Raw genomic sequence first — 26441 nt, 5'->3', positions numbered from 1 at the left:
TTTACAACTTCGAAGATCATCTTTGAAGCCATTTAACATCAATTTTTTTAAAATAATTCAAAAACTGTTGCCTTTAGCAAAATTCTGGTTCAGGTCATAAAAATGCTATCAAAAGCATTTCCAGTATTTGACAGTTCAGTTAATTTTTTACTTAGCCTTTCTTATTCCTCAAGTTTTTCAAATGAGCAAATGGTTAACCAGGTGAGCAATTCAGGCTCTCTTGAGCCTCTAGTTTAAAATACTAATGGAAAATCTTCAGCTTTGTCATAAAATGTTTTTTTTTAAAAGGGATAAAAATTTGGAAAATGTGTCTTTAGTATTGAAATTGATGTATAAAACTAATTGTTTTTAGAATCTTTTAAATTTTCTTCTGACATTGATGAATGTTGTAGAACACTGTATACTGTACTATGCACTGGCCATGCAATTGTTTTTAGAACTATAGTGAAAGTTTGTTTCTCATTTTCCGGATGTAATTTAAGTTGTGGTTCCATAATATTATAATGGTGCATGTGTTTATGTTGCTGTCTGTGAGCTTCTGTTCTAAAACTAGAACTACAGTTTGGACTCTCAAGTTGCTTTAAAATTTTTGCAAAAGGATCTGACTAATGATACCACTAATGCAAGTCAATTATCCTTAACAAAATCAATGTATTGTTTTAAGGTATCTTTATTTACAATTATGTTTCTATGATAAATAGTCTACTATACTCATGTTTAGTACAGATTTTGTACTTAACTTATGGTTTGGTATAGCAATTATACTTAGCAACACTATTACCATTATTTGTCAGAAAACCGTTATCATTCCTAGACCTCTTTTAGTGGTCATCTCAATACATGGGTTTTCCTCTCTACAATATAGTATAAAAGATACTATTGTCTTGTCAGAGATAATGAATCAGTTAGCAGAATGATGCGTCTGTTTATTGAGGACTCCAAATCTACAACTGGAATCAGAAGAGGGTAGGTCTCATGCATTTGATATTGGTATCCGTGTCAGCTCTGGAGGTTTACCTGAATATTATATGCCCAAAATTAAGTGGCTAAAACCATATCATTACATTAAATTGATAAGAATATATATAAAAAAAAAATTGACTAAAAAAAAACAATATAGCTCTTTATCTTAAAACACAAATTTAAAAAAAATTACCGGTATTTATTTTTTATATATTTTGATGGAATCGATATCATGTAAGCCTCTTCAGAGCTCTACATAATTGTATTATGATGCTAGTTTACAGAGGTGATTTGCTCTTCTAGATCTACATTACTGTTGATATGTATTACTTCATTTAAGCTTTAACAGTTACAAATTTTAAAACATCTTATTATGTAGCCTTTACTAAGTCTGTTCCTATTGCTTAGTGTTGTTAACAGACTTAACTCATCAACCTGCTATGTAACTGAACTAACCACTGAGTTAACTGAATTTTTTATGCATGTGACTTTTGAATATCAAACTGTAGCCAGAATAATATTTAGAATACTAGTATTTTGATAACATTTGTGTTATGGTCAGTCTTGCTTAAGCATGGACATTTATAGCATGATGTATATCCAAACTTCTAATAATTATAAACAGTGTTAGTTATACAAAGTAGCCTGGTATGTATCTCACTGTCAAAATTCTTTGTTGGCCTATGTTTGTCTTATTATGGGAAAAAAAAATTCTGATTGAGTTTTTATTCCTCAAATCCCTCTCAATCCTAATTTCAATCAACCAGATTGTGAGAAATGTAAAATTTGAACAAAAATGCAGGGGGACTGGTATTTCAGAAAAATCTCAATATGAGATATCAACCATAATGATACTATTTAACAAAGAGTTAGACATTCTGTAAAGCCTTCACAGGTTGTATACCACTTAATCCAGAATGAATATAATATAGAGTGGAAGCATGTTCAAGTAATGCATAGTGATTGCTAGATCAATACATTTCTCTGTGCAGATATTGCTAGTCAGTCATATTGGTGTTTTTTTTTTAGACCAGTTGCACTCATGCAAATTGGTTGATAGAATGGTGTAAATAAATAAATAAATAAATAAGTTTGATTTAGAGTTGGCATTAAATACCTAATAATAAAGATAAGCTCTATTGAGCTTTTGACTGACATATGAATGTGGTGAATGTCAGTTGAGGGGGCTTGGAGGGAGAGGGAAATATTTTTGTAACTTTTTTTCTCAACAACTATAAATCACAGCTTATAGATATTTGGTACGCAACTTCAGTATAGTGGGATGTGATTTCAGGTCTGTCACACTTTTACTTCCTCTTTATGGCAACCCTTGCCGTTTCTGTCATTTGACATTTTTATTACATATATCCTCCACAGACAAAATTTGGAGGGGTATATAGGAATTACTCTCTCTGCTTGTTTTTAACTTTGTCTAAATTATCTTGCAAGTGCAACTTCACCTCTGCTGCTCAAAGATTTTTGTGTAAAATTTTAAATTTGTAGATTTTTTTTACTATTGACTAGTTCAATTTAAAGAATTAAGAAAAAAAAAGAGGTATTAGAAAAAGTAATTGGCAATTTATTTAGGGTAATGTAAAATAGGCCAACAGTCTACTCTTGAATACCCTGTTTCTTTCATAAAAATATGTCTTGAATATTAAGTGGGTTTTTTTTCAAAATATTTGATTAAATTTTCTCATTTTCTGTTTTTCAGTTATTTGTTTTTATGTTCCATAATATTCTGCATTAATTTAGTATTGGATCACTCTAGCAGTATTTCCACACATCAAGCAAGTTCAACTCCTCCTTAACTACTCTAAGGACATGGTTGTAGCTTTATAGGAAGAATAGGTAGGATTTGAAAATATGCAACGAGAAAGATGATTATTGGCTTACTTTGATTTCACTCAAGATGGCTGTGTTCTGCAAAGTGATGATGGTCTGTTATATATGGAAATTTTGTTATAATACCCCCTGCAAACAAAGTTTAGAGGGTATATAGGAATAACCCCGTCTGTCTGTCTGTCTGTCCACATTTGTTGTAAGCATAACAACTCCTAAACCACTCAAGGGATTTTGATGTATTTTTATAGGGAGGTTTGGTACCATATGTAGATGTGCATGAAGGAATATAATTACTGCTTGAGAACTCAAAAGAGAGATGATCCAAATTAAGAGTTCTTGTAAGCACCACTCCTCCTAAACCACTCAAGGGTTTTTGATGTCATTTTATAGGAAGGTAGGGCATTATATTTAGATGTGCATGAAGAAATATAATTTCAATTGGATAACTCCAAAGTAGATGATTAAAGTGGGTAGCGATAGATTGTAGTTATCCTATAGTTACTAATGAAACTCTGGATTCTGTAATCAGTGAGTAGAAGGGAAGTATTATTTTTCAAAAACATTTTTACATTGGGTTAATGGGGATACAATTTAAGACTTTTATTTTGCTTTAGCCAAAATTGCCATAATATGTTGTTTAGGGTAGGGACATCAAAAAAAGGGTAGGTATGCTAGCAGGAATCAGACATAAGATTTGTTTGCCTGACCAGTATGACTGGTAATGTATTTATTGGGCATTGAAAATTGGTTTGTGCATGAAGGTATTAACTGACTGACATTGAAAAGAACTTGAAAATTTGATTTACTTAAACCGATTTTTTGTTTGGGGCCAGTGACCTATTTGTTTTTGTGAGAAGTACTTGCCACGATTTATACTTTTTCACCCCAAAATGACTTCTGTTTTATGCTAAGAAACCAAATGAGGCCCAAATCCTTGAATCAATTGATTCTGGTGGATTTAAATCAAAGTAATTGGTTTACTGTAAGTGGGGACATTCTCTGCGATAGTGACTAGAAGTGTTCAAACTAGTATCATTTCACTTTCTCTCCTCTGTTGGCGATGGGAGATAACTCAAATTTTATAGTCTACTCTACAAGTAACCAGTTTTTTGTGATATTACTTAGATGTATGTATACAAATAGTATCAGATTTTATTTATTATTTTTATGCAAATGCACCTAACTTGCATTGACTTATTGCCACATAATTTCTATACCTAAGGTCTATAATGTAGTCCATAGATTATAAATGGTTAACAGTTGCAAAACATAATACCTTAGGTTTTTATCAGAATTCAGAAACCATTAACTAAGTCTTTAACTGAATTGTACAAATAAATCATTGTATATCTTGAAAATTATTTAATTTACATGTGCCTGGATATTGTGTGTATTGAAAACACCACCCGCTAGGAGTGACCTAATGTAACATAATAGGGTCCACACTTTGATGTACTGATACCTTGTCAAATGGTTTTCTTATGGAATTGATTTGAGTTTAAATTATTTTATATATTATCTTTTACCAATCTGTGGGGGCTTTTTTTGGGAAATGAAGCGCTGAAATTTGGTCAAAACAAAATATTACCATAACAAATATTTTTGTTGCAACTTACTCGAAATTAAGTGATTAAAATTTAATTTCTTTATTGATAAAATATATTGAAATTTCTGTCTTATTTATTTCTTAATTTAGTATGAATCCTTTACAAAACCCTTGAACAATCACTAGTAGCTTAGCAATTGAAAACTAGAATAAATTTCCTAATCCAAACGATTTCTTTTATCTTCTGTTCCAACCTCTTAAAGTACTCGATGGAATTTTATGACTCCCTGGCTTCCAATGAGATTTAGCTATATTCAATGTATTTTGATATGTTTTAAATGCAGTTATCGTATTGTTGAAATGTTGAGGCCAGTACAGCTTTGGCAACATTTCACCGATGGTTATCACATTTATATGCAGTTAAATGTGACGATATAATGTAGTTTTGTTTAACAAAAATAGTAGTATTATTACCCATGACATTTGGTGACAGAGAAAAGAATAAGTGGTTATAGTTGGAACAATTAAAATTTGTGAAGTTATAGCTCTAGTGTTTACTTTTTTTCATGTGCTTATAATTTGGATTAATCAGATTTCTATACTGTTATGCAACTATGGAATAAATTTTCAAGTGTTGAAATAATACATAACAGGATTTTTAATAAAGGCTTTGTTTAACAATAATATAATAAGTAAATAAATGACGATATTTATAATATACTGATTGACATAATGTTTGTTTAGTATTTGACATAATGAAATATAAGGATATATATCGTGAAATTACCTGAGAAATTATGATTGGGAAAAATTGGAAAAATGAAGCTTCCAAGATTGCTGACACAAAAACGTGATCCTTTTGCTCGACAAAAAATTCGCTATATTCTGAATCAGCCAGTTCATAAGCGAGCAAAAGTTGTGAAATTTTCATTACCACCTATTGATGATCCTCACAAAGTGAAAGATAAACCTGATGATGTCATTTCATTGGATAAAACCAAGAAATTTGAGGTAAAAAAGTTTGAAACCATCGAAAATCATGAACCAGCTTACATCAAGGAAAGGGAGGAGGAAACAATTCGTTTAAGATGGACCTCCAGGTTAGAGAGAGAGGCTGAGAGTATTTCCAGGGCATTTTCAAGAGCAGATTCTAGAAGGGAAGATGTTTTAAAACTTCCTAAACTTGTACATGTTCACAAAAAAGACAAGAGATGCCGAGGACCCTGTGGTGTGTGTGAAGCATCCAGAATAATCAATGCATCTCCTGTAGAAAAAGTTTTCAAGGAACATCGTGAACATGGGATATCATGTAAATGTACAGTGTGTGAGACTGTTAATAGGATTCGGGTTTTACCACCACCAGACCCATCTGATCAAGAGGTTAGTATTATTATTATTATAAATGTATATGTACATGTTACATGTACTTCTAAAACATTGCCAGCTATTCAAATATATATCAAATTTTCTTATGATTGCAAAAAGGTTTCTGCAGCACAAGGACTTGTCTTGTGGTTTTGAACCCCACTTTTTCTCCTTTTACAAATAATAAGTTTTGAGTTGTCTTTCAAAAGTAAAAGTAATAAATATGAATGTTTTCAAGGTTAAAAGAACCTTATCAAGTGTATATTTCTGAGTTTAAGTTCATTATTTACAAACAGTAAATCTTTAGAAGTGTCTAATTTGAATTAATGCTGTTTTTTTCTCTGTGTTGACCCAAGTGGTTGCTTAGTGGGTAATCAATGCTGCATTATCTTTCACTAAATAAAATATACTTTTGAGTAGCAAATGTATGGTGATTGAGATGTCTGTCCTTCTGTACTTACTTCCTTTCATTACAGATGGGTAACCCTCTTCATAAGGGAAGGAAGGAAGTACAGACAGAAGGAAAGACACCTCAATCATTATATACCCCTACCCCCCCCTCACTTAAAAGTAAGGGGTACATGTCTATTATTCCTCATACACCACTAAATTGAATTTTATGAAATTTTTACCAAATCTTTATTACATATTCCCAGTGTGAACCTTTTACTTAAAAGTTTGTTCCAAGTCAGATTTGAGGTTTCAAGTATCAAAACATGAACTTTGTCATTCATGAATATGAGAATACGGAGGTCCATTGCCTCTCCTACATCTATGAATTTAATTTGATGAAACTTTCACAGAATCTTCATTACATATTTCCATTGTTCACTGTTTATATTGGATTTTGATCCAAATCAATTTGGAGATCAAAAGTTGCATACTACCAAATGGGGGGGGGGGGATTGGAGTATAAAGTCAGGGAGCATTGCTCACAGTTTTTCTTGTTTGGTATTTAGACTTTGCAAATTGGACTGTAATAGATAATTGTCCAAACTTGAAATTTTTAAGTTCTTTGAGTGTGACAGCATTCATTTTAATTCAGAAATATGCTTGATTAAACCAATTTATCACAATCCAAGTACTGAACTGTATCAAGGTTAAATATGTGTCAAACTTTTCCCAAAATTTTAAGGGTTTGAATTGTTGTGTCATATCAGGCAGTGTCACATGGTGCATTCCATTAATTTTTTAGGTAGGTAATAGGCAAAATTCAACATGTTGAACAGTCTTCTGTTCAGAGTACTTTGGTCTCTGTTCATCAGAGATAAGTCAATATTTCACATGTTCAGCTGTTTTTCCAGTGCTCTTTGCCAACCAATTTTCATTGTAGCTGATACCTTTTTTTCTAGACAAGATATTTGATGATGTAATATCCGATCCCAACATCTACTATCTGTAGGGATAACTAAGGGGATTTCAGTAACTTATACTATCTGTAAGGATGAATGAGGGGATTTCAATAACTTCTACTATCTGTAAGGATAACTGATGGGATTTCAGTAACTTCTACTATCTGTATGGATGAGGGGATTTCAGTAATGGTCTGTAGGGGTTCAAATATACTTTCCGGAGGGAAAAGTTCTTGACTTTTTTTGCATAAAAGGTCCAACAGAAGAAAGTGAGCAGTCCCAATAAGAGTAAATGTTTAAGTATGTTGGTCTAGGACCTAGGTATTGCCAAGGTCACACATTCACGGATCATCTTGCCAGATTACCTTGGGTACAATCTGTCTTTATACATGGTGATCTGTATTAGTTCGTACCAGTACATAAAGAAACCGTAGCCATTCATGATCGATTGTAGTAATACTTGTATATCAGTGACAAGTTTTATGCAAGCTTAAAATTTTACTATGGATCAAACCACTGCAGTACATCCTTACAAAATAGTAATAGAACGTACTGATCAATTTAATCCATGGCAAAACAGTGTGAACCTGTGCTAATCTGTAAGTTCAACTCGTCAAGGATTTCTGTGTACTGCTCTGTAGCCTGTCTTACTTTTCTGTATCAGACCGTACTGATCTGTTTTAGGCCCTACTTATACCGTATCACGCTACTGTATATCTGCAGTGCATATGGCTTGATAGGTATCCTTTCTAATTAAACAGAGTTATTTTTGTATCCTTTACCAACTCTATCATACGGCAACAATCTGTATCAATTTTGCTGCCAATTAGCCAATTTCTTAAATAATCCTTGGTAGATACCAGTAGGTAAAAATCCGTAGATAAACTGTCCGTAATGCATCCTTGTTAGATTACAGAAAGTGATTTTTCTGGGATCATCCATTGAATTTTACCTGTATAGGAACCGTCGTGGTGATGTGTGATTATGTAACCTAGGTATATATGAAATTTCAATGCTTATACATCTGAAATTGAGGGTTCTTGACCTAAAACCAGTGCTTATTTCAGCCCCTGTGATCTGCAATAAAAATGCCCATATAATATATTGGTAAATAATTGTATTACATATGTAACTAGCTTTCTTATTGGCTTAGTTTGTATAACCAGGTTTGGTACTGTGACATAACTTTAGGTCCATTGGTCAACAGTCCAAAATCAAATGATACCACACAAAGTAAGGTTTTCAATACAAATCCATTTTTGTCCCCGCCACAGTTTTACATTATACCCTGCGAAAAGTTGTGTCTCCATCCATCTGTCCATCCCCAACAGTGTCTTGATGATAACTTGAAAACTGATATTTATCAAAATCCCAAATGTTGTTTTCTAGTAGGGCTATTTTGAACATTTTGCTATCCCCCTTTTTTCACCATTATGTGGTTGAGTATCACTTAATGTTCCATCAATGTCCTATTTTTTTTCAAAGGAATCCATTAGAATTTAAATTATAAGAATTTTTGTTTTTCTATTTTTCTAAAGGGTTATATGAAATAACCTGTTCAGTAAATAGATACATTCATTCAGTTATTGAAAAAACTTTTAACTTTGTTTTTAAAACATAATTTAATCAAGTGGCCCTGCAATTTGTTTCAGCTAAAATGTATATTGATACTGTATTATTCACCAGATTGGACTTGGATTGGTAACCCTTAACCCCTCTTAAAGCTGAATTCATTCTATATATCTTGACAGATTAAATTCAGTTCAACAATCAGTTAAAAATCACTTTCCCTTTTTAAATTCAAAATATTTTTAATGCATCAGAATTTGCATAAATCTAACAATCTACAGAATGTAAACTTGCCATTGTAGTTTTAAACACTTTTATTTGAATTTACTAATAGTAAAATTATAAATTTGAAAAAATTTAGATGCCAGGAGAATTTATATGGTCTTAGGGGATTAACACACTTAAAACTCTTACATTCAGAATGCATAATGATTGATTTAAATACATTATTTATTTGCACATAATATTTTGTGGCAATTCAAGACTTTCTTAAAATGGAGTTTCGAGATAAAATAAGGGATATATATTATCGAGATCGTTGCCAGTCAGATAGATCATATTACCCTAAGGTAGGAGTGAACATTATTTTTATCTTTCTGTCCTTAGGATTGTAATGTCCGAACCTCCCTCAAGGCAAACCTCTAAGGATCAAAATTCTTTTGTGAACATATTACCGGTACCATTGTTTAAAAATTCCTTCAAGACAATATTTCTGTCAGTAGCCTCTGTGTTGTATGGGAGGTTGTTGGTTCTTTCATGGCTGAGTCACACCCAGACTTTAAAATTGGTATTTATGAGTAATCAACTCTGGTTGGCTCAGTCGTATTAAAGTCGGAATGATGGGTTCAAGTGGGGTTGCATGTTGTTTCTGTGAGCTAGCACATTAAAGATTGGGCTCAGCATGTGGGCTAGTACAAGGCAGGGTCTGTTTGAATGGTCAAACTTTCTTGTCCTGAAATGCATAAAATATCTGCCATATGATGTTAGATCATATCCATCAATCAATTTAGTCAATATATAAGTTCCACATAGAAATGATTTTTGACTCATTTGTTGAAATGTTTTAAGATTTTTACAGTTTTAATTCTTCAGAAATTGATGTTTCCTAGAGCAAAAAAGTTTTCATGTCAGAAGAACTAAAAAAATATTTTAACTTGTTTGTTTAATGCTAAAAAAAAACAACCAGCAACTTCAATTTTATTGTTGGTTCTGGTATCAAAACTTAGCTATGGAACTTGCTATGATGCAGAATCTGACTGAGACATTGATATGCATCTTGCTATGATGCAGAATCTGACTGAGACTTTGATATGCACCTTGCTATGATGCAGAATCTGACTGAGACTTTGATATGCACCTTGCTATGATGCAAAATCTGACTGAGACTTTAATCACAGTTGGTGACTCTATAAACTGTATTGTAAAATCATTGACCTTTTAATCGAAGTTCATCTGATATCAAAATCATACTTTTTGCTTTGATAGTGATTAAGATTTGAAAAAAAAGGAGTTCAGAAAAACAAAGAAAAACGGTTAAAGCTAAGCAATATCTATTACTGATACCTAGACCAGAACTGAATCGTATATTGAAGCCAAAAAAGGCTGAATGTTATAGTTGCAACTATATAATTTGTGGTTATTAACCAAATTGAATATATTTATGTGCATCACACAGTATTCCCTACCAAAACAGAGACGATCACTTCAATTAACTTGTCATGTTCAGGTGAAATTTTGTAAGTAATTTCTAAGTTGTGTGATTTGTATTTCAAAGAATGGATGAAATCAAAAGTATAAAACATTTTGTGTTTGAATAGAAATACATGTACTTGTAGTAATTGCCTTGTGTACATATTATTTGAATTTAACTTCAATCTTGGCACATAATTATTTAATAGGATTATCTTTGAGTTCATTCTTATTTCTTATGTGCATTAGTTGGATTACTTCCATCTCCTGCACTATTTTAGGCACATTTAACATTATTTTAAAGAAATTCAGTTATTTATATAGGACTGTGTGATACATTTACAAATGGTGTCGACAAGGTTTTTCATTTCACATGTACTGCCGTTAATCTGGCAATTAGATTTATTTTGAAACACGTGGCTTAAGATAATTAGATATGTTTTGCATTAATATTTTTAACGGGCAAATATCATTTTTACTCAATTTTTTTTTGACTTATTAAGAAGTAATTAAAGGGGAGCAATCCATGTTAAATCCAATGTTATATTTTCCAGCATGCTTTGAATTAAGAATAGGATTGGAAGTTTAATATCAAATTTCACAACTCTACAATGTTGAATGGTGTTGTAATCTCAAGTATTGCAAGAGTCACCATTTTTTCAAGCACATGTTCAGAAATTAATTCCGCCTAGGGCGATACGTTATGTGAAAATAATTTGGCTGCTCGGACACGCCAAAAATAAAAATTCAGTTCTGAGTGTTAAGCAGATTTTCTTTGAGAAAAAATAGGTTGTTATTTGGGGAATGTATGGTTGCTGCGTGGTTGGCTGCTGAACATTGCCTGGCAATGCATTGTAATTATTTAGCAGGTTCTATTCAAATTTAACAAAAATTGGCACAGTTTGAGTAACAGCTAATGACTCGTTCACAGTACAAAATTAGACATCACAAATATAAACCATCTTGTCAATAAATTGCACAGTTAATTGAAATTTGTTGGGGCCAATATTTTTTCCCATGCAGTCTCTGTATAATTTCACTTTTTACCACTTTTTACCTTTTGACCTTAAAGACCCTTTTTTGAGGAAATGCAAGTCACCTGATCACAATTCTGTTTCCTGATTGGCCAAATACTGATAACATTGTGGCATTAAAAAAAAAGTGTCTCAAAAATTGCATGCCATGTATTATTTCCTGAATGAAATGTAGAAAATAATAAGTAAAAGAAAGAAAAATTTACTGTGTTGGCTATTTTTTTCGGTTTTCAGATTACTATTTCTAAATACTGTTAGATCAGTGGTGCTCGAAATAACTGTATCGAAAATTTGCATGCCATGTGTATAATATAAGTAAAAGAAAGAAAAAATATTCCGTTGGCTTTTTCTGTTTTTTTAAGATGGTACTTGTTTTTGATTAAAGATATATGCAATATTACATTCTGCAGTGCCATCTAAGGAAATACCATGTAAAGTTTAAGGAAAGGCCTAAATCCCTTATGAGTATAATGCTTAAGTGAGTCATTAAAACTATTACATAACTTTTATTGCAAGAAAAAATTTGGGTTTAAGAAATTAAAAAAAGAAATGTAAATACAATGAATGTTGTACCAGATTACTGAAATAGATTATTGAAATTAAGATCCATTCCCTTAATGCTGTTTAAAGATAATTAACTGATTAACTAAATTGATATGATTTGTGGGGTACACAAAGGAGTGCTAATTATTTAAAAATCCTTTTTGACCTATTTAATTGAGGTCTTAACACAAAAACAAATTATATTTGATATTAAAGATATGAAGTTTTGTTAAATGGACTGTGTGTAATAAGTTGTTGTCAGGCTACGGGGGATAATTGTCACCACATATACCTCTCACACCAAAACTGAAGGACTTTTCATGTTATATATGGGTATATTTGTTTAGGATTTATGAAGTAGCCATCCAAGAGGCAATAAGACAGCCTAACTTGTCAAAGGAACATTTAAACTTATTTACTTAAATGAGGATTATTCTTTATAGTAATATCATGTGTCTATTTCACTTGCTTCTATTTAGGTTCCTTGGAATATATGTGTGATGATTTATTTGTTTATCTGAATGTACAATTCTAATACTGTGAATAAATTTGAAATTTTCTGGAGAAGAACTGGTACCGGGTATTACAGTATTTCCACACAGAGGTTTAATTATTAGAATGGATTATTGCTGCTAGTCTTTTCACATGAAAGGTCATATATCTTGAATTTCTCTATTGGAATTGATTTTAGTATAGAAGATCTTAATATTGCGACACAAAACTCAAATGTTCAAATAAATTAGTTGTTTATTAGAATTGAGAATCAATATCATATATCTAGTATGATATTAGTAGTGTAAATATAAGGATTTTACACAAGTATTCTCTGTACAGCAGCTATTGATTTGAGCTTTTTTTTAAAAAATACATTGGTATTTGCCTCTTAAAATCATTTAGATGGACATAATTACACAACAAACATGTAAGTAAAACTTTCCTGTTATGTAAAATTTTGCAATGTTCTTTGCAGTCATTTTATGGTACATATGTTGATAACAGCATAATTGTGTAAAGAAGTTGTGTGAAAAATTTTCATCTGTTTGAAAATAAAGTTTGTAAATTGTTATTAAACCTCCTGAAATAAGGATTCATTGCTTGTTTTAAAGGAAAATTGAATAAATCAACATTTTTTTGTACAAATGATATTTGTACACTTTAAGAAAGTTTTCTCTTATTCTCAGTAAAAGGGTACAATTTCATTTAGAAATACATTTCGTATTTGTATAAGATTTCACACATAATGGTCTTTGTGGCGATTTACTCTGTAAAAAACCCAGCTTACATTTAAAAAGTTCCTGTATTTTTTTTTTTAAAGTGAAACAAAGAAAGAAAGTAATTTTTTTGACAGCCTCAGACACAGTGATGTACATGATGTTCTTCCCATTAACTAACAAATGGATCAATATATGAATTGATTAGTCTTCCCCCAAAATATTTTATGGATCATAGCTTGGCTGAGGTCTGTTGAATTTTTTGGGACGGCTAACCCATCAATATATTGCAAGTTGACTTGAAGATTTATGAACTGTTTGCTATATTATACTTCTTGAATATAGTTTACTCTGGACCATTCATGTGGAAGAAAGAGAAACATACACAACTGTGCCATGCTTTGAGTTTGAAAGTGAGGAGGTCCATATAATTTCCTCTCGGTCTGTATAAGATTAAACAAATAAAAGTCTTAAAAAGTATATTTTAAATAGCACGGTTCTTTCTGTGAAAGCACAGGTCTATTGTTTTTTTTCCTTTAATTTTAGAACAGTGTCCTTAGTTCATTTTTAAGTCAATAAGTGTAGGTAGAACAGTGCTTAAATGATAGTGCTGGAAAGGCTCCAAAGCACAGTAATATATATACTGAGCTGGAAAAATGCTGACAGACCTTCTTCAACTTAAAATTGAGCATCTGGTGAAGTAGCTTCGTTCAGCGCAGGATAAAGACAATGTATAATATTTTCTGTGTTGATATTCATTTATCTTGCTTCCCCATGTGCTATACAGGCTTATCAATGGAAGCATTTCTCAAAACTAAAGTTTGCCCCAATGATTTCCCTACAATCAAAAACTGCTGGTATGAATATATACCACTTTCGTAGAAAAATTGATATTAAATGCAGTGAGGTTATAACCTAAAATTCATTTAAGATCAAGTAGAGGTCAGTGTAGAAATCAGATACAAAAGAACAATTTGTGACATCACAATTGTCTCCCTGACGTCATCTGATATTATGTTGACGTCATAGTGACTTCAGCATTAAAATCATAACTTATATCTTTTAGTTATTTTTGTGTATACTGTATTGGGTGCATTAAACAACTTATACTAAGGTATGTCCATGTTTCAATACAAATTCAATACAATGCATTGGGAAAAAAAAAATAAAAATGCATGTAAAACAAAAAAGAAAAAAAAAACATAAAACAAAACAATTAGTAGAATAAGAAAAAGACAAAAATCAAAATTTGTTAATCATTTATATGAAAAAAAGTGCTTTTATTTTCTTCAGCATGACGGAGGACTCACTCCTAGATTATTGTCACAGATGCAGATTAACCAACAGCTTAATTTACTCAGAAATACAGGGAGTCTTACTCCTATACAGATGTACTCACACAGAATGATTAGATTTAAACTTATGCAGAACCACAGGCGACAGACGTTACCAATACGTCTTCAGCCAAACAGGTAGGTCAAGAAGTAGATGAAGACAATTAATGTATCCTTTGTTTAAATTTATTTAAATTATTTATTTTTGTAATTTTAGCACAATTTTCATAATAAACCTAAACATCATTGAATTAGAGTTACCTTTCTTTTGACTACATTAGAAGTAAAAACAACAGTTTAGGTTAGAATAACCAATTTATTGATGGGAAGTTATCCCCCTTGAAATACTGGAAATTAGAGTTATCTTTCTTCCCATTGTTGACGTTGTCTGTAGCAACAACTTGAGAGTTATTCCCATTGCACAGATCATCCTGCAGCAATGCCATCAGCAGCAGGAATGGTAAATATTTTTTCAGCCATGTTTACTGTTATGAATTTGAATATTTTTCATTGATATAATACATCTGATGCATAAATATGAAGAGGCTAGACAAATTGGAATGATTTTGCTTGTAGTGGTTCTCTGTAGAGGAAAATGTGGGTAGTAGTGATTTTTCAGAAATTTGAAATGTGTTTTAAGTATATTGCTACTGTAATTGTCTACAGAAAAATGGACTTTTATTCAAAAGAATAATTTGTATTAATATCTGTTTTTATATTCCATTTATAAAAGAAAGTAAATGATTGTATTTTTAACCTAAGTCCTCATAAAAAATTTACGCAAATGTAGTGGAGCTATTGTTGGATATATTATAAGAAGGATAAGATTTTTTAAAATGTGAATGGAGGTCAGAATGTTGTCTCTTAATACTAATAAACCCCTGCCTAGATTTAATTCTGCATTATATAGGTATTTAATTAAATTTTACAACAGATCTGATCCCAAATCAAATATCAGATTTAAAAGCAAGAAAAGCAAATATTGAAACAAAACTGGATTTTATTTGATGAAAATTGATATTTGGTACTTCATCACAATACTGTGTATTAAGATTTTGAAGACCTCAAGTATTTCATATCTATCAAATTCTACAAACTTACAGATATAACAATTTACATCACAATTAAATGCTTGGTCACTGATGGTAAATTCATGAACCAAACAGTGGCTATCAGGGAGACAAGCTGAAGAGATAATAACAAATTCATTTTAAATGTAATTAAAAGACATTAAGTTTGTTTGAAATATGGCCATAATGGGGTTAGACTTGAGTGAAAATAAATAATGTAGTATTGAATCAATCAGCCAGGATTGTAGGGCTATTGAGTCCCATTAAATCTGGGTGATACCTACTAACATAATGATTCTGAGCCGATTAGATCCCTCACATGGAGTTGGTTTCGTGTGAAATTTATATACAAAAAAGAAGGGTTATCACAAAGTTATCTTTTATTATGCCAGAAAATAAAAGTTATCAAAAAAATTTAATAAAGGCAACATGAGCTGGAAGAGTTATGAAAAGATTTACTTTTCAATATATATTGTGATGGGATAATGATATTATAAGTTAAATGTCAATGGATTTATTTGGTTTTTTGAGTCTGTAACTTTCAATTGTATCAAGTAGTGCTGACAAATGAAAGATTTTACTACTTTGTCGACATAGACTTTTAGTTGACATCAACTTGGTTTGTTAGAATGACACAAACTTTGTTTTCTGACTATGAAGGACTTCATACAATCGTTATCAGGTATTGAAGATTTAAATCTGTGATTACTGCCCTGAGCAGAGATTGCTTCAGTGTTTAGATGTAATATACCTTGAGATTGGAAATTAAATGGAATCTGGTGCACTATAACAATGGTAATTTTTCGATAAAACTTTTTTCACTATTTGCTGTGTCATAGATTGAATAGAATATATTTTGTTAACAAGTTAACCTGGCGGTTCAGCTTTCGGAAAGGCTTTGGGGACTAGGATTTCCCTTGTACTAAATCAGCATATGTCAATCCGTCATATAAATGCAGTGGAGATTTATTTTGCTTGTCAATCTCGGATATCTTTCCATGAAGCTTTATTTACATAATCAAATATCATTGTCATTTACACAATTGACGTTCATGAAGTGAAGGATCAGGCTATAACCTTACATAACGATTAGGTTTTCATTATTTCCTTCTATGAAACTTAAGGTTTGTGAAAAGACATTTGAAAACCAAATTAAGTGATTATTGAAATGTTATCCTGAGGAGTTATATTAAATGGAATAGGATAGTAGAATATGATCAAATATTTACTGTTGTGTTCTATGTTGTGTATATGTATAGTGAATAGATATTTTTACAAGTAATTTGTTAATGGGCTGTTATTAGGCTTTAGGAGCAATGAAGAGTTAAAGGTCTGAACCATTGTGTCAAATTTATGTTTAGCTTCATATGAATTGTTTTCTAAATATGGCAACAATTTCATAATTTGCTGTTAAACAGAGTTAGATTTTAAGGACTTATTCATTTCAAAAGATTTTATCTTGGACTTAACCAATGTTTTTAAGGTAAATGGACAGAAACTTAAGTTGAAATTTCAGGAGGCATGATAACATTGCAATATATTGATCAAGTGCTGTGTTCTGTTGCAATATTGTACTTTAAACAATTGCATTTCATTCAAAGGATATTGGAATACAAGTTCATTTCATCTATAAATCATAATTCATATTTTCCGCTACAATGATGACTTCTTGTACAAATCGAAAAAGCATCTGATTGGAAAAGTCTCATTACCATATGAGAATTGTTAATCTAATGTATTTTATGTGTTCTCTACAACTTTAAAGGTGAAATAATTTATGTCACTACCTATAAACCCAGAAAGACATTGACATTAAATGTTTCAAATTATGTTTAAATGTAACTTTTTTTGTGATAAAACATTGATACAGTTGATGCTGTTTGGAATTCTGGGAAACTTCAGTGTTGTCAATTGACAATTTTTTAAAAAAAATTACTGCTTCTACACTATTGATGTGACTTGATATTTTCCTCAGTCTGTGTACAGACTTCCGAATCCATTCACGGAAACAAACTGGGTGTTCAGAGTAGAGATAAAACGTGGCCATGTCTTGAAAGTGAACATGTCATTTCCTGACTATGTTGCAAAGTTCAGACGTAAAATGGTGGAGATTCGCTCAAGATTTCGAGAGACTGCACGTTTGGGATTATACGCAGATTACTGGGTCCCACCATACCAGTCAAACCTTCAGCCCTCATCGTGAGTACATCTTTTCTTTTCTCTTTTCTCTCTTCTTTTCACTTTCAAACTTTTATCATTTACTTTCCACATCGACAAAAATGAATTTGGATTGAAATGATTAGGATTTCTTTAAGGCTCCATTCATCAGACAATGAACTGCATTCTTTCTTTAAGGAATTCTTTCATTCACAGATCAAATGTCATTAAAGAAATCACCATTATTTCTTCTACTCATCTTAATGTTATCTACAATGAACTTAATCAGTCTTATAGTTGCTAGGGGTGATCTTTGTATTAAAAGGCAACCATTTGATCTCATTTGTTCTCTAGAATTCAATCATTTTATCAATCACTTTCAAATAGTTTTTTTCTTGGCTTACTCCTTTTACAACTGGTTTGTCAGTGAGATCTAAAATCATAATTGTACGTATTAGATCAATTCATTAATTCCTATTTTTATGGAATTAGATATAATGTGACCTGTACTGCCACCTGCCAGACCTGTCCTCTACTTTTATCTTGATCTAAACCTTTAAAGCGTTGACCTTTGTAAATGATCCATTGAGATAATCCTGGATCATATCTGAAGGAATAATCTATCATTTCTTGGTCTGTTGACTAAATTCATTGTTATTTTTGTGGTTTGTGTAACATCAACCAATTTTGTCCTTTAAAACATGAATTTATCAGCACTACATATGTAAAGGATCAAGCTTCTCTGATACACCTGAACAGGGTATATTTTGACCACTGATACATTAAAACAGGGCATATTTAAACCCCTGAAACATTAGAACAGGGCATGTTTTGACCACCGATACATTAGAGCAGGTTATGTTTTGACCACCAATGCATTAAAACAGGGGCATGTTTTGACCACAGACAATTTGAGAACATGTCATGTTTAAGGAATTTAGATCATATTTCCTACCTCATGATGCCATTTTGTAATGTTCTTATTTGTCCAGATGAGTGATGTTAGTGCCATGTGTTTGTAGTTACTCTTATAAAACTTTTACTATAGATTTAAACAAACATTCTTTTTTACTTTACATGCAGTTGTTTTTGTTTTTGTTTTTTTTTCTGAAACTTTGTATAAGGCTTTCCTGTTAAGTTTTAAATACACTATTATTCTGATTCAGTAACAACCCATCCTGTAAATTGTGTAATTTTCACTACAATTATAATTTCCTAAATTGTTAGACCTGCTATGCAAAAATTAAACTGTTGTAAATATTTTCCTTGTAGAAATTAATATTACCAAATGAGGAATGACTGTGAATATAAATCTGCCTGAAAGTAGACTAATCACATTAAGTGTGAAATAAATGGCACATGAATTTCCCAGTTTACAGTACATGTATTATGTTTGTCTTAACTGTGGGTCTAAATTTAAGAAGTAACTCATGATGACTTCATTTGGTCATTGTTTTGGCATGGCTGGCCATTTATTTCACCGTGTTGTTGTATGAAATGGCGACTATTGTGGATCAAAATTGTTCTTTGACTTTAGTAAAAATGGATAAAATCTACCAATGTTGTCGAAATTAAGACTTTTGTAGGTCTATGACATGGGTCACATGTTTATTACCATCATACTACAGTTGTGGTCTAAAGACTTTAGAAACATGTCTTATTAGAAATAAAGTTACATCCCTTACTTACTTATGTAGTGTTGACCAAATTATTAAGATACAAAAAATTGATTTGATACACATGTAAAGTATATTTTCCCTTGAAGTCTTTGTTCTTTGCTATATTAAGCAGATAACATTCTAAAGGTACCCATTTCAACAGGAAATGGCTACACTTTCATTTGGGAAAACTATCATTTATATTAGAAAAGTCATTGTTTGTTCCTATATCTTACGTTTTTGTTTAATTGATCATAATCAATATTCTGCAATGTTTTTCATGAAGAAAAGTTTCATTATTTTAGATGGTTTACATGTTTACTTGTACTGCTATGAAAGGACTTCATTCTCAGTGAATTTCTCTAAGGATTACAGATTTGCATATTGAATACAAAGTTTTTAATGAAGATTTTTTTGTTCATAGAATTTTCAATACTATCTATTGAAAGTGTTCCTTTGTATGGTGAGATTGAGTACTTGATTATATGTATGATGGATTAAACCTTTACTTAAAAACATGGCATTTCATGTTACAGAGTTACCACACATGTTAATAATTCAGTGTCATCAAGTTTGATAACTTGAATTTTCATTTATATAATAACTGATGTACTGGTTTTTTGTTATCATTTGGTCTGATTAAAGATTTCTGAAAACTACAAATGGAGAAATGATGTTGGTCCTAATTTCAATTTTGGTCTGGGTACCGTTACTGTGTTGAAGCCTTTTGGGTTCATTTTGACACTCATTATTTTCTACCCTTAAACTTCATCAAGCCTATGTATAAATTGCATTACTGGACTCCAAGGATATACACTGGAAACATGACAAAAACCTTTTTATGTACTGGTATTTCCTTTTTGGTTTGAATTTATCTGTAATTTATTCTTAATTTATTACCTTTCAAATTGTATCTTCTCAAAAAGCTAATTTTGTATTTATTGCTTAAAAATGACTTTTCATTATTAGATATTTTATTTGTGTTGACAAATATTTATGAAAGAAATGAATATAATGCATATATACTATTTAAACTTTTTTATGTTTGATATAGGAATAAAATTTCAGAAAATATTGTTGGCATTGAGATTACACCATTAGATGGTCATTGAAGTGCAGTACTGTTATTTACTGAGAGTAGATTTTGGGATTTAAGTAGATATATGTATGTTGACACAGTATAATGACATGCTCTGTAAATATTGGACATCTAAAATGTTGCTTCAATGATTTGGTTTTATTTGTTCATATATTAGACTTTAGTCCTAACAAGAAAACTACCATCTTACATTGTATAGGTGGTCTTGACTCAGGTGTTTTTTTTTTTTTTTTGAATTGGTCTGACCATGAATTGTATTGGAATCCTTGAAATCAATTGAAATTAAAATGCTTGTAATAGAAATATAGTTCATTTGGACTTTAAGACATATGATAAAGTAATTTCTATGTCAGAAGGGTATGGTTGAATGAACTTTACTCATTATGGTGGTTTCTAAATGTTTGAAATCAATGATATGTTGTTCTAGTTCACACAGAGACATGATGGGGTTCTGTTCAGTGTGAAAAGTTGCTATCATACTTAAATAGCTAGTTATGTTAGGATATTTTCTTACATCATGATCTCTTAAAAGGATTATGAGCAACACTTGATGTCCATGATCTGTCTTTGTTGGTTACCACCAAGACAATCTTAAAACATTAGATAAACTTATATTATACCCCCACAAAGAAAGTTTATTTTGGGGTTATATAGAAAATATCTCTGTCCACACATCTTGCAAGCATGTCTCCTCCTTAACCACTTGACAGACTTCAGGAAAATTTAAGAGGAAGGTCATGCATCATATTGTTAGATCTATGCAAGGGGCAATAATCCAACTTAAGTGTTTTGGTCTCCCTTACCACTTCTAATATTTCCATTGCTTTACATGTTAAAAATGTAATTTTCAAAGTTTCACTGTTAATTTCTAGGACAAATGACATCTTTAAGTTGCATACCATTACGATGCTTGGAAAATTAGGCTTTCAAAATCATTATGCTAATGGTATGATGATCATAGAAATTCTTCACAAAATTAACTTGAACAAAAAATACTGAAATCCACATTTTTACCTTTTCTGCTGACAGCATGGAGGCAAATTACATGTAAACAATATTCATACAATTTTGCAGTAAATTGCAAATATGATTTTAAAGTACACATTATCAGCCTTATTTTGACTACTATTGACCAGAATACATGCAAATAATGCACTTACAATGCACAGATCTAGGTTCAGTGTGTTTTTGGTACTACATAGAGGGGTGGCCATTTGACCAGGAAGTGGTTAATGAGACCTTCTAAACAGAAATTCAGCTAAGTCGTCATTGCCTGAATGGATTTTAGTATTAAGCCTAGAAGGGATAAAAACATGAATTAAGCTGGTTAAAGTAGGATTAGATTACTTGTTCCTAGTATTTCTACAGTTCTGGTTAATATCATCATTACTCTGGAAAAGGAGATAATCCAATTTAGGGGTTTTACATGTTAAATTAAACCTTGTTAGTGTAACTCATCTTAATTCTGATAATATTTTTATGGAAATGTTAGGTGTTTTTAATGAAAATAATCAATGTCAAGTCACTGTAAGGGGAGGTTATCCAGTTTTAGGGTTAAACTTGATTTAATATTGTTTGATCCTTTGATCTCAGTTTCCACTATATAGATGACGTATTATCTTTAATAATCCTAATTTCGGGGATTTGATACATCGCATCTACCCCAAAGAACTTGAGATAAAGGATACTACAGACACTGAAGTCAGCCTCATATCTTGACCTACACTTAGAAATCAATGGTAAAGGAAAATTATTGACCAAACACAAAGGTGATGACTTTTCATTCAGAATTGTCAACTCTCTGTTCATCTGTGGCAACATCCCTTCAGCACCTGCATGTGGAGTGTTCATATCACAACTCATACATTATGCCAGAGCTTGCCGAAACTATGCAGACTTTTTGTATTGCACTAGAACTCTAACAAATATGCTTCTGGAACAGGGTTATGTTGCTACAAGATTGAAGTCGTCACTACAGAAGTTTTATGGTCGTCATCATGAACTCATGGATCATTATGGTGTATCCATCTGCACCATGAAAACTAATTTATTCAGCAGGTCATAGTTTTCCTTTCCTTGTTTGTCTACCCTGGACTTGACTTTTTATGAGCAACTCAGCGAGTGTTTCTAGAAAAGCAGAGGACACTTACCCTGCTGGTGCACTTGGTCCATGCTCCCAGTTCTTAATGGAGTCCGAGTTACTTGTTTGCTTTTGTTACTTTGTATGTATGATTTTAGTTACTTAATGTTCTTTGTTGTGTATGTCTGTTTTCCATGTCTGGTCTTTGTCCCTGGATTACATTCTTTTGATTACTGCTATAACCTTGGTTCCCTTGATTACTTTTTAATCAACTTGAAGCTGGGGTAGTCTTCTTGTATAAGCTTACTGACAAGCTTTCTACTTGTTATGTATGTCTGTGTCTCTTCATCTTGGGTCACATGGTACTTATTAGAAAAAAAGAAACGAACATTGTATTTAAAGCCAGTTATGACTGTAATGTGTCCAGCTAGGCATCAGTATCTTACTGGAACATTTTCTTGTTAGTTTTTATCTTGTGAACAATCCAAATGACTCCATTGGGTCAAAGTTGTATCATGACACCTAAATTGAGTTACTGTTTTTAAAAGCTACAATTTAAAGATCTCAGTAACTTTAAATGTAACATTCAGAATGTACTCTTTCACCCATATCTCTTTTAAAATTAAATTACCTTATTGTTTTAGTTAAATCTGACATCGTAATTGAAATATTTGTTTGTGAATTATTTAAAGGTTCAAAACTTATTATGATTCCCTGAACCCTAATCATATGGTATAAAAACTCTATGCCAAAGAGCTTGTACTTCTCAGTATTTTTTCCACTTAATTTATCTATTTTGAGCTACCTGCTTGTTTAAAAAAAACACAAAATTATTCATTGAATATTATCTTTGGGCTACTAGTAAAAAATCTTCTTAAAATACCTAAAAAAAAACAGTGTCTATTTTTAAAGATATTAGTTATCTTTGATATTTATGTGTGGACTGAAGTGCAGGAGTTATGTGATAGAGAACTCTCAAATTTATATCTGAAATGTATGACACATCAAAGTATCTTGAAGTGACAAGGATTTTAAGGTGTGATGAAGATATTCTATGCATTGGGAAAGGCCGGCAGTCTGATTTACTTAAACACTGTAGATTGCTGAGTGCTCGATTGAATAGTAAACCCAGAGTTTATTACCAGCATAGGAAAGCCATCAGTGCTAGCTGGTAAGTCAAGTCACATATAAGTATGGTAGAATTTGTAAAGGAGATTTTTTAATTTAACTTTAAATGGTGTACGACTTTCTTTTTTCAAGATTCTCAGAACACTCTATGGTTAACTTGCATTATTCCTTCTATTTGTTCTATACATCTAATATCTCTGGAATCAAACTTCCACCAATCTTTAAGTTTTACCAGCAAACCTATATGCACTAGACTGTGCAAATATTTTTACTTGATAATGGATAGAAGGCATAGTGTAGTCAGTAGACTATTCCATATCTTTTTGCTGGTGTAGTTTTATTGGCTGATCAGAGAACTTTCAGAATAATTGAAAGTTTGATTGCCTTACTCCATATGATGTGAATAATTAATGATTAGGAATGAGTTGACAAATATTTGCTACAGTTATGATAATGAATAATTCTACTGAATAATGACATAGTTATGCTGATAAATCAGATAAACAAATGCTCCTTCATACAGACAGAAATAGGATAACATTTACATACCAGTAAATAGTGTACAGAAGCTGTTAGGGAAGGCATATCACTCATACCATTATACAATGCTCCACACTTGACAAAGAAGCTTCAATGTTTTTTTTGTAAACAGTTCTATGATTTGAGGCAATTGCCTTTCTATAAACCACCACCTACCATGTGTGATAAAGACTGGAAGTGTGTATCCCAGCATTCTGAACTTTATTTGACCTTCAACTTAGTCATCAACAGGGATAAGAATTAGCAGTCGCCCAGTAGCCCATGGCTACTACCGGTAGATTTTGAGCTTGGCTCCCAATTTAGTTGAACATATAGAAAATATTAAACACAAATATGGTCTGGGCTACTAGCTAATTTCCTACTTTTTACCCCTGATCAAGAAAAAAAATGACTTATGTGTCCAATCCTTGACATTACATTGTTTTATGGTAACGCTAGATGTTTTGGTACAAATTAACATTTAAACTTGACCTTTGATCTAATTTATATATGTATTTTACTTATGGCAAGAACAGTCCTGGCAAAATTACTTGGAGTTTGTTTGACAACCTAAAACAATCTATCTTCCGCTTGCCAAATATGACTCTTACCCATTACTCTCCATATGGTGTTTGAAGGACGTTTTTGAGCAAGATATTTATTTTATTAAAATAAAAAGTTATTAAAATTGAGTCGGCACTAAAATCACCTTGAATATGACAATTTAATAAATTTACTGAAATGTAAAAAAGTTGTATGTTAAAATAAGAACTAACGAATTACAGTCATAAACTGTTCCTCTGTTCAATCCTAATGGAGTCATCTCCACTCCTGGTGATAATATTAGGATTTACAAGTTTTGTGTATTGATCTCCATTCCACAGTTGTTTGAGTTCCAGAGCTAGATCCATAAAATTGCCAAATATTTTTGGCAATTTTGTGGATTTAATTCATGAATTCAAGCCCCTGTGGTGCAAAAATAAGACCCACAATTAATGGTAATTTGATTAATTTTAGAAATGTAAACTTTGAATTTTGGAAACGTAGAATTGAAAATTTTTGAAAATCACAGGAATGTATGGTAATGCTCCTTTTAAAGCTGCATTAGCTGTCATTTTCGTAAATTTTTGTTTCTGTTGAAATATGCCTTAACCTTAAATTATTTCTACTAAATTGTACTTTTCTTGTATAATTTCATTTGATATCAACAAATAAAATGCATTAAATACATGAAATAGGTGTCTATTTATTTATTGTCTTGCAAGAAAAGTTAAATTTGTATGCATGTGACTTCTGGTGACCTTAATCTGCGCATGTACATCTTAAATAACAAATCTGATTGCAAAGTGAAAGTGGTTATTCAACGGCAAGGAAGACCGACTGACTCAAGCTGTAAAAGAAAAAAGTTATAACGCAAGGTTCCTTTTGAAATTTTTGTATTGTGATATAATGTGGCACAAATATGGTCATTATTCATCTTAACACTAACCAATTACTAGATGAAATGATATGAAAACAAGACACATGCTTACCTGTCTATCCATTATTGTTATTTTTTAACCCAGGTGAATGGCTTGTCTGCAAACCTTGGACGTAATGCCAAAAAATAATTAGATCAAAGCTATTGATCTTCTCTGATTAAAAAAAACGTTGTTTTCACAATATTCTGTAGGTATTATCGGCATTTATTGCTTCAATTGCATTACTACAAACTTATTTCATTGAATCAGCAAAATTCAGTAGAATCAGAACTGAACAAATTTGGCAGCTAATGCAGCTTTAAGATTTATACCTTATCTGATATATAGTTGCTTCTCTAAATTACACTCCTCGTAAGAAGTTTTTTATCCAGTTTATTTCCTGCTATTTTGTTGTTTGTGATTTTGTTTAATCAGAAAATAATTACAATTAGCGTTCATACCACTGAAATACCCTGACCTTATTGGTAAATTGGTTTTACATGTGATGTTTTGTGAGTTGATAGGTATTTATATATGCCACACCCACAGATAAGTGGACTACTCTTATTGCCTATTTTCTAAGTATACATAAAATAAGAGAAATATTATGAAATTATAAGCATTGAATATTTTGTTTTTGATGTTTCATTGGCACTTAAAAAGGTTGACCATAGAATGTGGTATGGTCAGGTCAACACATTTACATGATGATGTAACATCAAAAATGAATAACAAAAGAAATTAAGACCATTGTTATTGTGCATGAATTCATGACAGACAACATGGTTTTTTTTCAATCTTTTTTTTTAATTTAAAAAG

The 26441-nt window shown here is 31.5% G+C and overlaps 1 protein-coding gene across 2 annotated transcripts in view; it reads left to right on the top strand.

Annotated features, from left to right (window-relative positions):
- Positions 1-4749: 4749 nt before the first annotated feature.
- LOC148629115 (uncharacterized) overlaps positions 4750-26441 on the top strand; it is a 60490-nt gene continuing 38798 nt past the window's right edge. The window contains exons 1-2 of one of the 2 annotated variants that reach the window (XM_088544220.1): positions 4750-5734; positions 14411-14589. In XM_088544220.1, the coding sequence (XP_088400346.1) occupies positions 5174-5734; positions 14411-14589 (740 nt within the window). In that variant the 5' untranslated portion in view covers positions 4750-5173. The remainder of the gene's footprint in view (positions 5735-14410; positions 14590-26441) is intronic. The other variant, XM_088544229.1, reaches the window with a different exon arrangement.

Source organism: Perna viridis, chromosome 1 (assembly GCF_037379345.1).
Source record: "Perna viridis isolate PV_CMFRI_1.1 ecotype Kerala chromosome 1, ASM3737934v1, whole genome shotgun sequence".
In the NCBI taxonomy this organism is placed as follows: Eukaryota; Metazoa; Mollusca; class Bivalvia; order Mytilida; family Mytilidae; genus Perna; species Perna viridis.
This window is presented reverse-complemented; position numbering and strand designations above follow the sequence as displayed.